Source organism: Armigeres subalbatus, chromosome 3 (assembly GCF_024139115.2).
Source record: "Armigeres subalbatus isolate Guangzhou_Male chromosome 3, GZ_Asu_2, whole genome shotgun sequence".
NCBI classification, from domain to species: domain Eukaryota; kingdom Metazoa; phylum Arthropoda; class Insecta; order Diptera; family Culicidae; genus Armigeres; species Armigeres subalbatus.
The window spans coordinates 251274340-251287505 of NC_085141.1; the positions used below are offsets into that span (position 1 = coordinate 251274340).

General features: G+C 43.0%; 1 protein-coding gene across 16 annotated transcripts in view; it reads left to right on the plus strand.

Moving 5' to 3' along the window:
• The window catches only part of LOC134223481 (heterogeneous nuclear ribonucleoprotein L), an 896804-nt gene that overhangs the window by 690709 nt on the left and 192929 nt on the right, over nt 1-13166 (plus strand). For 8 of the 16 annotated variants that reach the window (XM_062702630.1, XM_062702628.1, XM_062702627.1 and 5 more), the window contains one exon: nt 10065-10151. In XM_062702630.1, the coding sequence (XP_062558614.1) occupies nt 10065-10151 (87 nt within the window). The remainder of the gene's footprint in view (nt 1-10064; nt 10152-13166) is intronic. The other 8 variants (XM_062702633.1, XM_062702640.1, XM_062702643.1 and 5 more) reach the window with 2 other exon arrangements.

The window sequence follows — 13166 nt, forward strand, 5'->3', positions numbered from 1 at the left end:
ATTCAAATCGGATTCCGGATCGAATTCAACCGGATCCGTTATTGAATTTCGACTACATTCCAGATGAAATCCCGACCATATTGCGGTTCGACTTTCTACTGGATTTCGGATCGAATTTCGACCGGATTCCTGATCAGATTTAAACCGGCTTTCGGAACGAATTTCTAATGAATTCCGGATCGACCGAACTCTGAACAGATTCCGGAACGGGTTTCGACTGCAATCCAAATCAATATCCTACTGGATTCCGAATTGTAATCCAAGAGGATTCTAGATTGAAATTCGGAACGAATTACGGATCGAATTTCGGCCGGATTCCTGATCGAATTTCTTCCGGAAATTTTGACCGGATTCCAGATCAAATTCTAATCGGTTGCCTGATCGAATTTCGACCGAACTTAGAATCAAATTCTGACCAGGTGCTGGATGGAATCCCAACCGGATTCCGAATTAATTTCCGACAGGATTCCGAATTAAATTCTGACCGGATTTTAGATCGAATTTTCAAACGAATTTTGATCGGTATTTCAGATCCAGTCGAATTCCGATCGGATTCTGCATCGAACTCCGGCTGGATTCCGGATCAATTTCCAATCGGACTCCGGATCGAGGTCCAACAGAAATCCGGACCGGATTCCGACCTAAATCCGGAACGAATTCTAACCGCCATCCGAGTCGAAACCCTTCCGGATTCCGGATTTAGGATCAAATTCTAACCGGAATCCGAACCGACCGAACTCTCTCTCTGGCCAGATTCCAGAGGAGTTCCGACCACAATCCAAGTTGGTACCCTACTTGATTCCGGGTTGTAATCCAACAAGATTCCGGATTGAAATCCGAAACGAATTCCAACCGAATTCTGAATCCAATTTCAGCCGGATTCCAGATCAAATACGATCCGGATCTTACTTCAAATTTTGATCGGATTCCGGATCAAATTTTAATCGGATTCCTATTCGAATTTCGACCGAACTTAGGGGTCAAAATCCTACCGGATTCCAGATCGAATCCCAATCGGATTCCGGATAGGATTCCGATCGAATTTCGGATGGACTCCGAATTAAATTCCGACCGGATTTACATAATATTGAATTCCGAACGATTTCCGATCGTATTACCAGTTTCCAGGTTGAATCCGTCGAGTATTGCGAATCGAATTCCGACTAAATCCAGTCGAATTATAATCGGATTCCGCATCGAATTCCAGCCGGATTCCAAATCGAATTCCAATGGGATTCCAATTCCAATCGGATTCCTGATTGAGATCCAACCGAAATTTGAACCGAATTCCACCCAGAATCTGGAACGAATTCAAACCGCTGTCTGAATCGAAACCCTACCGGATTCCCGATCGAATTTCGGACGGATTTCTGATCAAATAACGATCGGATTCCGGATCGATTTCTGACAGCATTCTGGATCAAATTGCGACCAGGTTCCGGGTCGAACTTCTTTTGGATTCCTGATCGAATTCCGGATAGAATTTAGACCAAATTTCGGATCGAATTCCAACGATCGGATCGAATCCCGAACGGTTTCCGAATCGACTTCCCTTCGGATTCTGGATCAATTTCCGACTGGTTTCCGGATTGCACTCCAATCGGATTCCTGACTAAATTCCGTATCGAATATCAACGATCGGATCGATTTACGAATGGATTCTTGATCGAATTCCAACCGGGTTCCGAATACAATTCTGACCAAATTCTGGATCGATTCCCGACCGGATCGAATTTCAACCGGATTCCTGCTCGAATTCGAATTCGAATTTTGTTTGGATCCGCATCGAATTCCAATCGGATCGAGATCCATACGAAATCAAGATTGAAATCCAACCTAAAAACGAATTTCTTATAGAATCATGTTCAGATTCTGGATCGAATTTCGACCGGATTTTGTAACGAACTTTGGCTGGATTCCGTATCTAATTAAATATAATCTAATCCTAACCGACCGAACTCTCTCTGTTCAGATTCCGGAACGAGCTCTGACCGCAATCCAAGTTGTTATCCTACCGGATTCTAGATTGGAACCCAACAAGATTCTGGATTGACATCCGGAATGAATTCCAACCGGATTCTGGATCCAATTTTGGCCGGATTCCTAATCGAATTTCGACCGAACTTAGGATCAAATTCTGACCGGGTTCCGGATCGAATCCTAACTGGATTCCGGATGGAATTCCGATCGATTTTCGGATCGGATAACAACCGGATTCCGAATTAAATTCCGACCGGATTTCAGATTGAATTCCGAACGGATTCCAATCGTATTACCAGATTCCAGCTGGATTCCAAATCGAATACCGATGGGACTCCAATCGGATTCCGCATTGAGAATTCCACCCTGAATCCGGAACGAATCCAAACCGCTGTCCGTATCGAAGCCCTATCGGATTCCGGATCGAATTCTAACCGGGTTGTCGACCGAATTTCGAATTCCAACCGGATTCCGGGTCAAACTCCTTTCGGATTCCTGATCGAATTCCGGATAGAATTCCTACCAAATTTTGGATCGAATTCCAACGATCGGATCGAATTCCAATCGATTTCCGAATCGACTACCTACCGGATTCTGGATCGAATTCCGATCGGATTCCGGATCGAACTCCGGGTCGAACTCCGGGTCGAACTCCGACCAAATTCCGGATCGAATATCAACGATCGAATCAAACCCCGACCGGATTTCGGATCGAATTCCGATCGTATTACGGATCGATTTACGACCGGATCGAACTCCAATCGGATTCCTGATCGAATTTCGAATCGAACTCCGACCAGCTTTCGGATCGAATTTCAATGATCAGATCGAACCTCAACCGAATTTGGGTTCGAAATCCGGATTTATTTACGGCTGGATTCTTAACCGGGTTCTGAATACAGTTTCGACTGTATTCTGGATCGAATTCCGGTCGGATCGAGTTACAATCGAATACCGGCTCGAATTCCCACCGGATTCATGATCGAATTCTGACTAGATTCGGACTTCAATTCCAACTGGATCAAAATCCATCCGAAATCCGGATCGAAATCCAACCCAAAAAACGAATTCCTTATAGAATTCCGATCGAATTTCGGATCGGATTACGACCGGGTTCCGAATTAAACTCTGACCGTATTTCAGATTGAATTCCGACTCAATTCATGATCGAACTATGACTGGATTCCGGATCGAATTTCAATCGGATCAAGATCCATCCAAAATCCGGATCGAAATCCAACTGAAAAACGAATTCCTCATAGAATCATGATCAAATTCTGGATCGAATTCTGGCTAGATTCCGTATCGAACTTCGACAAGATTCCGGAACGAAATCCGTCCGCAATCCGATTTGAAATCCTACCGAATTCCGGATCGAACTCCAACCGAATTCCGGATCGTATTCTAATTGGATTCCGGATCGAGCTCAGATTGGATTCCGAATCGCATTGTGACCGGAATCCAGATCAAATACCAACCGGACTCCGGATTGAATTCCGACCGGTTTTCGTGTCGAGCTCTGGCCAGATTACGTATCGAATTTCAACCGTATCGAATTTTGGATCGAACTCCAACCAAATTCTGGATCGAATTCCGACCGGGTTTCGTGTCGATTTTGACCAGATTACGTATCGAATTCCAACCGGATTCCGGATTGAACTCCAACTGGTTTCCGGATCGAATTACAACCGGATTCTGAATCGAGTTCCGATCGGATTCCAGATCGAACTCCAATCGGATTCCTGATCGAATTCTGGATCAAACCCCGACCAATTTCCGGATCGAATTTCAACGATCAGATCGAATCCTGACCGGATTTCGGATCGAATTACGATCGGATTCTGGATTGATTTACGACTGGATTCTTGATCGAATTCCAACGAATACAATTCCGAACGAATTCTGGATCGAATTCCAACCGGATTCCGGCTCGAATTCCCACCGGATTCATGTTCGAATTCTGGCTGGACCCGGATTTCAATTTCAACCGGATCAAGATCGATCCGAAATCCAATCGAAAAACGAATTCCTTATAGAATCATGATCAGATTCTGGATCGAATTTCGACCTATTTTGTAACGATTCCGGAACGAAATCCGACCGCAATCCTAATTGAAATCCTACCGAATTCCAGATCGATTGGATTCCTGATTGAGCTCCGATTGGATTTCGAATCGGGGAAGGGTCGTTTGGCCGAAACCCATTCGGCCGAAAGTCATTTGGCCGAATGCCACTAGGCCGAACAAACTATTAGGCCGAACGGGTCATTTGGCCGAACTGGTCATTTGCCCGAAAGGGTCATTTGTCCGAAAGGGTCATTTGTCCGAAATGGTCGTTTGGCCGAAAATGTCATTTGGCCGAAAGGGTCATTTAGCCGAAATGGTCGTTTGGCCGAAAATGTTATTTGGCCGAAAGGGTCATTAGGCCGAAAATGTCATTCGGCGACAAGGGTCATTTGGCCGGAATGGTTGTTTGGCCGAAAGGGTAGTTTGGCCGAATACGACATTTGACCGAATGGGTCATTTGAAAAATAAGAAATTGGAAATGATAAGAGAGCCGTCTCCCTCTTCAATTTTCTCTTTCTTAATTTTGACCTTTTCGGCCAAATGTCCTATTCGGCCAAATGACCCTTTCGGCCAAATGACAATTTCGGTCAAACGACCCTTTCGGCCAAATCACCTTTTCGGTCAAACGATCATTTCTGCCAAATGACCCTTTCGGCCAAATTACCCTTTTGGCCAAATGACTCATTCGGCCAAACGAGCCATTCGGCCAAACGACCGTTTCAGCTAAATGACTCTTTCGGCCTAATGGTCTATTCGGCCAAATGTTATATTCGGCCAAACAATTTTCGGCCTAGTGGCATTCGGTTAAATGGGTTTTGGCCAAACGAATCGCATTGTGACCGGAATCCAGAGCAAATACCAACCGGACTCCGGATTAAATTCTGACAGGTTTTCTTGTCGAGCTCTGACAAGATTACGTATCGAATTCCAACCAACCGAACAACAACCAAATTCCGGATCGAATTCTGACCGGATTCCGGATCTGATTACTACTGGATTCCTAATCGAATCGCTATCGGATTCCGGATCGAATTCCTATCTGATTCCGGTTCGATTTCTGACTGGATCCGAATCGAATTCTGACCGGATCTGATCAAATTCCAATTTCCAAATTCCCACCGGAATATGAATCGAATATCGACCGGATTCCGTATCTATTTTCGCCCAGATCCCGGTTCGAATTACGACCATCATCTGAATCGTAATCCTACTGGATTTCAGATCGAATTGCAACCGGATTCAGAATCGTATTCCAACCAGATTCGGATCGAATTTCAACCGGATTTTGTATCGAATTCCGATCGGTTTTCGGATCGAATTTCGATCGAATTCCCAACCGAATTCTGGATCGGATTCCGGATCGAATTCCGACTGGATTCCAATTGGAATTCCAGATTATGTATCGAATTCTAACCGGATTTCGGATCGTATTCCAACCAGATTCCAGATTAAATTCCAACCGGATTCCGTATCGAATTCCGATCGGTTTTCGGATCGAATCCCAACCGAATTCTGGATCGAATTCCGACTGTATTCCGATCGGATTCCGGATCGTACACTGTCCGGATTCTGAATCGAATTCTTACCGAATTTGGGTTCGATTTGGATTCGGATTCAATTCGGGGTTGTGATTCGATCCGGATCCGGTCGGAATTCGATATGGATCCGGTTGGAATTCGATCCGGATTTCAACCTAGATTCTGGTTGGAATACGATCCGGAATCCGGTTGTTATTCGATCTGAAATCCGGTAGAATTACGATTCGGATTATGGTCGTAATTCGTTTCGGGATCTGGTTGAAAATCGATACGGAATCGAACGAGAAGGGAGAGGACGTCTCACTTCTTATCTCTCATGTCTTACTTCTCATATAAATGCACGAACATTCGGGCCAAATGGCATTTTTGGCTTAATTGTCTTAATTGGCCAAACGACTATTTCGGCCAACCGGCTTTTACTACTAACCGACATTTCCGGTCTAATAATATTTTCTGCCAAAGGACCATCTCTCGTCTATACCGTTTACGGCCTAATTACCGGCTAAACGTGCAATTCGGCCAAATGGACTACGGTCATATGATTTGCAGCCTATCGTGTTATTCGGCTAAGTGGCATTCGACTAAATGGCTTCCGGCTGAATAACTTTTGGTCAAACAACTCTTTCCCGATCAGAACCAATTCTGATTCTAATCCAAAGTCAAATGAGGATTAAATTAAAAATTGGACTAAATTTTGATTTCGAATCAGTACAGGATCACAATCCAATCCCAATCGTTTTGAATGCATCGGAATCAGATGAAGATGAGAAGTGAAAAAGGACCAAGTTCTGAACGGAATCGTATAGCATTTGCATTAAAATCATATTCAATTTGAAATGGTTCTATGGCAGAAATTTATTTACGTTTCGTGTAATATTCCATTCGTTTTATTCTAAGCTCTCATTTTTGGTGGTGTTGAAACAGATGGAATAAATTTGTCAGATGAACCATCAAAATATGGAACATGATAATTCTGAGGCGGTAGCCATTTGCATTACAAACATCTCTCAACGAACGAATGGTTCGGTTAGGTTGCTATCCGAGCCCCCTTTCACAACATAATTGAATTTTATGCAGATGGTAACAAGTTTATTGTTTTCTCGGACATTTCGAAGCCATTGATTCACAATCATCGTACTACGAGAGTAGTTTGAATTTGAAAACGAAAAACAGTCTAGCTAGAAGATGACTCATCACCAGGTGTTTTTTCGAAGCACCCCCTGCCATGATTCGGCAAATATTTCAGAACCAAAGGATAACAGCTAAAATCCACTTCGAAAACACTGAACCAATAGCACCTGACTCCGGTAGCGCACGAACAATACAAAACAAAAGCTGTACCGTGCTGCAACGAAAGCTCGGCTCTAACCCATTCGCCGCACGATGCAGGGAAGGACAGCGCGAAAAACTGCTTCTGGGAAACCATTGAATTGTAAACAAATTAATTTTTACTCGCTCATGCTGTTGCAGCAAACACCGTACCAGGGAATCGGGTTTCCTTTCTGAGGATGAAAAATCGATCGAATTAGAAGCAACACCCACCTTTCGGATGGTGAATCAGAACTTGGAAAGTGGAAAATCAAGTTTTGCTGTCCGTGGTGGTGCTTTTCCACCGTGGAAGGTTTCCTTATTTATAGGGGAAAATCGAATCAAAAGATCTGTTAACTGGTCTCGGCGCAAACATGGATGATTTAGAATAGAATATTCGCGCTTTCGTGCTTTGTTGGAAAAAGCACCGTCGAGCGTCGTGATGGTCGTGCGTAGGTTAAAACCCCACCAAAGGACAGTAGCTAAATTCAATACATTTTTCGAAATCAATCTTCTACATGCTGTGCATATGCGCATCGAATTTTCAAACATTGTGTACATGCCGGGTGGTCAATACTCGGACCATTTGCAGTTATGACTGTACTGTTGAATGGGCCACCCTGAAGAGACGGGGAAGGTAAAATGTCCATAAGAAAGCGTCGAAAAACCATACACACTTAAATAATTTCACAGATTTCGAAATCTCAACAGCAGAGTTGTTCGATATTTCACCGATTTTCTGTGATTTTTTTCCTTTCTTCAACTGTCAAAATCTCCGAAAATCTGTAAAATTATTTACCGAACAGTACTGCCCTTGAGATTTCGGCGAAATTTCATAGAAATCTGTGATTCATTTCAAGTGTGTGCAATTGGGGATATAAATTTGAAATCGGGTTTATTTGAATCCCATTTTTTATATTCGCTACTCTTTTGTATTCAGAATCCTATTTGAGCGAGATCTTGCTCGGTGGCCGCAGGATATTTAGCTCAATTAGTTACTTTCAAACTATGTAGACACAGTATTTGCAAAATATTTTGATCTGGTTTATGAAATTTAATATTACTAGAATGCAATTATTTTTGCCAAATTGAAGATTATCCGCTGATATTTCATTTCAATATTTTTAACCTGCGACATTCACTACAATGTAAGTTACTCCACAAGTGCGAATCTTGTTGTGATTTAAAACAGAACACAATCAAATGCACCGTACTCATGCAATAAATACAAATGAAAAGCTGAACAAAAAACCTTCAACATGTCACATTCGAAGATGGATTGCTCTCACACTCGCGCGTCACTCTGATGAAACAGAAAACTTGTATTAACAGAGAAATGTCAGACGTAACTCAAGCACTAATCCATACCCAGCATTGCAGAAACAAAAACACGACAGAAACATTTTGAAATGATTTTTACAACAAAAATAACATCAGCAGGACCAACATTCACTGCAGAATACAGAAACCAGAAAATCAAACAACTAGTCATCAGTCAATCAGAGACGACGGGTTTGAGTGAAGAAAAAAAACGGAGTCGAACGAGCCCCAACTGACATATCAGAACAAAAAATAAAAGTCAATTACCAGCACAGTCAACCCATACGATCCTAAAACGACACAATAAAAATCTGTCTCTGTACTTTGATCATACGTGATGATGAGTGAATAACTGCTACCGGTTGCAAGAGGAGTGGCTAAACTCTTTTCCTTTCCAATAAAAATAAAATAAAACTGCTCTGGATACTAACCGACACGCACACACACAATCACAACCTATTCCATTAAAAAAAGAAAACAAGATTTGTCAAAAAACCAAATCAATCCCACAAAACCACAAAAAAAATGAGCAGAAAATTGCATTCAGTGTGCTTGTGTTTGTCTGTGTGCAGGAAATGTCACATTTTCGCGCGTTGGAGCTCATCACTCGTCGCAACACGCTCGCCCTCTCGTTGTTGGAGATGCTCGCAAATAAAAAAAAACCGCCGCACGATGATTGACCGATGAACTGATGTGACACGTCGACCGCGATGCGATGACAACGACTGCAAACAGCAAAACAACCGAACAGAGAAGGTGCTAATGATGGGAAATCGCTTGTAAAAGGTTAACATTTCCCAGAAAAAAAAAACAAACTAAAAACACTGACAAAAAAGTGTTAATCATTTGTTTCTGCAACTGTCATTGAGCGCGCCTGCTGCTACCGCGCCATCATCACAACCACCACACCATCACCGTCTAGAACTCGTGCAATTTCAGTGTTGCCAGCAGCGCGATCGGAAACCGGGTAAGTGTTGTATCGGACGGAGGCAAACATTTGGAAGAATATTTGTTCACACCACACTGTGGCCCAGTCAAGTTGTTCGTTTCCTGTTTTAGACTTTGAAGTTGCACACTCACTCCACATGCGCCACCACAACATGCTAACAACTTTGACGTTACCTGTCTCGATACTAACCTCCAGAACCAGGACACGAACCAGCAACACTTCCAGACCGCAGCATTCTGTGTAAATATTCAGTGGATTCTCGCTCGCTCACTGTCTCTCTCTCACTCTCTCCCAGGTCCAAAACATTTCTATTCAGACCCAGATTCAGAACAGAACCGAAAACGATTCACAAATTACAAAGCACGAATCTTGCTGTTTTGGCCAGGCGCATTCAAGAGGACTGTTTTTGTTGAGTGTAGGAATGAAAATGATTATGATAAGATGTCTTTTGCCTTACAGTTATTAGTTCTCGCAAATGATAGGAATTATGTTATTCGTTTCACTCTCCCTTGTTTGTTAATTTGGCTATTTAGAAACTCGCGAATCTCACGTTTGTATGTGTTAATGTTTATTCTGTAATCCTTCCCATTTCTGTCTATTTAGAGCTAGATTTCCCAATATACAGTAATACTATGCCATAAAATTAGTTATAAACTAGCGAACTGTTAGATCCGTTAACAATAAATAACCAACCGGAACGTAGAGTATGAAACTTGCCTGCTTCTTTGTAATTTTCGAACCCAGAATTTCGAACATAAATTACCCTGTTCCTGTCTTCATCGGAATAAACTAACATAATGTTTTCTCTTTCTTCGATTTCTTTTGTTTTGTTTACCTCGTCCATCTGAAATCGCAACGAATTTACGAATTTGTGCTGCTGATGCTCATCGGTACTGCCCCAAGAAGCAGCTGTCACCAAGGATGCCTGCAATGGCCGGGCCCCGTTGCTGCACGATCCAAACATCTTCGGTGGAAGGCCGACCCCATACAGTGAGTATATTTGATAGTTAAATATGTTGTTAGATTTTCGCTTTCCGAAGAGCTGTTCCAAATCGATCGAATTTGTTTGTGTGGTGGTGGTTCACATTATATGATCTCTTGTGACATGCGTGGAGATGCAGGGGTGATTTGGAACACTGATAACAACAGAGTCAGCAACAATTTCTTGTACCTTCTCGGGAAATCCTTCGGAATTTCCTAGGGAAACCTTTCGGAATTTCATAGGGAAATCCTTCGGAATTTCCTAGGGAAATCCTTCGGAATTTCCTCGGGAATCCTTCGGAATTTCTTGGGGAAATCCTTCGAAATTTCCTTGGGAATTCCTCTGGAATTTCCTTGGGAAATCTTTCGGAATTTCCTCGGGAAATCCTTCGGAATTTCCTTGGGAATTCCTTAGGAATTTCCTAGGGAAATCCTTCTGAATTTACTCGGGAAATCCTTCGGAATTTCCTCAGGAATTCCTCCGGAATTTCATCGGGAATTCCTTCGGAGTTTCATCGGGAAATCCTTCAGCATTTCTTCGAGAAGTCCTTTTCTGGGGAAATTTTTCGGAAATTTCTCGGGAAATCCTTCGGAACATCCGAAAAATTTCTCGAGGAAATTTGAAGGATTTCCCAAAGAAAATTCAAAGTTTTACTAGGAAATTCCGAAGAATTTACCGAAGAAATTCCGAAGACGTTCCCGAGAAAATTAAAAAGAATTTCCTAAGGAAATTCCGGTGAATTTCCTGAGGAAATTTCGAAGAATTTCCTGAGGAAATTCCGAAGAGTTTCCCTAGAGCTCCGAAGAATTTCCCGAGGAAATTCCGAAATAACGAAAGATTTCCCCATGAAGCTCCCGAGGAAATAACGAAGGATTTCCCGAGGAAATTCCGAAGGATTTCCCGAGGAAATTCCGAAAGATTTCCCGAGGAAATTCCGAAGGATTTCCCGAGGAAATTCCGAAGGATTTCCCGAGGAAATTCCGAAGGATTTTCCGTGGAAATTCGAAGGATTTCCGTGGAAATTCCGAAGGATTTCCGTGGAAATTCGAAGGATTTCCGTGAAATTCCAAAGGATTTCCGTGGAAATTCCGAAGGATTTCCGTGAAATTCGAAGGATTTCCCGTGGAAATTCGAAGGATTTCCGTGGAAATTCGAAGGATTTCCGTGGAAATTCGAAGGATTTCCCGTGGAAATTCGAAGGATTTCCCGTGGAAATTCGAATAATTTCCGTGGAAATTCGAAGAATTTCCGTGGAAATTCGAAGAATTTCCGTGGAATTCCGAAGAATTTCCGTGGAAATTCCGAAGAATTTCCGTGGAAATTCGAAGAATTTCCTGTGGAAATTCCAAAGAATTTCCGTGGAATTCGAAGAATTTCCGTGGAAATTCCGAAGGATTTTCCGTGGAAATTCCGAAGGATCTTCCGTGGAAATTCTGAAGGATTTTCCGTGGAAATTCCGAAGGATTGTCCTTGGAAATTCGGAAGGATTTCCGTGGAAATTCCGAAGGATTTCCGTGGAAATTCGAAGGATTTCCGTGGAAATTCCGAAGGATTTCCGTGGAAATTCGAAGGATTTCCGTGGAAATTCCGAAGGATTTCCGTGGAAATTCCGAAGGATTTCCGTGGAAATTCGAAGGATTTCCGTGGAAATTCCGAAGGATTTCCGTGGAAATTCGAAGGATTTCCGTGGAAATTCGAAGGATTTCCGTGGAAATTCGAAGGATTTCCGTGGAAATTCGAAGGATTTCCCGTGGAAATTCCGAAGGATTTCCCGTGGAAATTCCGAAGGATTTCCCGTGGAAATTCCGAAGGATGTCCCGTGGAAATTCCGAAGGATTTCCCGTGGAAATTCCGAAGGATTTCCCGTGGAAATTCCGAAGGATTTCCCGTGGAAATTCCGAAGGATTTCCCGTGGAAATTCCCAAGGATTTCCCGTGGAAATTCGAAGGATTTCCGTGGAAATTCGAAGGATTTCCGTGGAAATTCCGAAGGATTTCCGTGGAAATTCCGAAGGATTTCCGTGGAAATTCCGAAGGATTTCCGTGGAAATTCGAAGGATTTCCGTGGAAATTCGAAGGATTTCCGTGGAAATTCGAAGGATTTCCCGTGGAAATTCCGAAGGATTTCCCGTGGAAATTCCGAAGGATTTCCCGTGGAAATTCCGAAGGATTTCCCGTGGAAATTCCGAAGGATTTCCCGTGGAAATTCCGAAGGATTGCCCGTGGAAATTCCGAAGGATTGCCCGTGGAAATTCCGAAGGATTGCCCGTGGAAATTCCGAAGGATTGCCCGTGGAAATTCCGAAGGATTGCCCGTGGAAATTCCGAAGGATTTCCCGTGGAAATTCCGAAGGATTTCCCGTGGAAATTCGAAGGATTCCCCGTGGAAATTCGAAGGATTCCCCTTGGAAATTCCGAAGGATTTCCGTGGAAATTCGAAGGATTTCCGTGGAAATTCGAAGGATTTCCGTGGAAATTCGAAGGATTTCCGTGGAAATTTCGAAGGGTTTTCCCTGGAAATTTCGAAGGATTTCCCGTGGAAATTCCGAAGGATTTCCCGAGGAAATTCCGAAGGATTTCCCCAGGAAATTCCGAGGGATTTCCAGAGGAAATTCCGAAGGATTTCCAGAGGAAATTCCGAAGGATTTCCAGAGGAAATTCCGAAGGATTTCTCCAATAAATTCCGATAGATTTCAGAGGAAATTCCGAAGGATTTCCTGAGTAATTTCCGAAGGATTTCCCGAGTAAATTCCGAAGGATTTCCCTAGGAAATTCTGAAGGATTTTCTGAGTAATCTCCGAAGGATTTCCCGAGTAAATTCCGAACGATTTCCCCAGGAAATTCCGAAGGATTTCCCCAGGAAATTCCGAAGGATTTCCCCAGGAAATTCCGAAGGATTTCCCCAGGAAATTCCGAAGGATTTCCCCAGGAAATTCCGAAGGATTTCCCCAGGAAATTCCGAAGGATTTCCCCAGGAAATTCCGAAGGATTTCCCCAGGAAATTCCGAAGGATTTCCCCAGGACA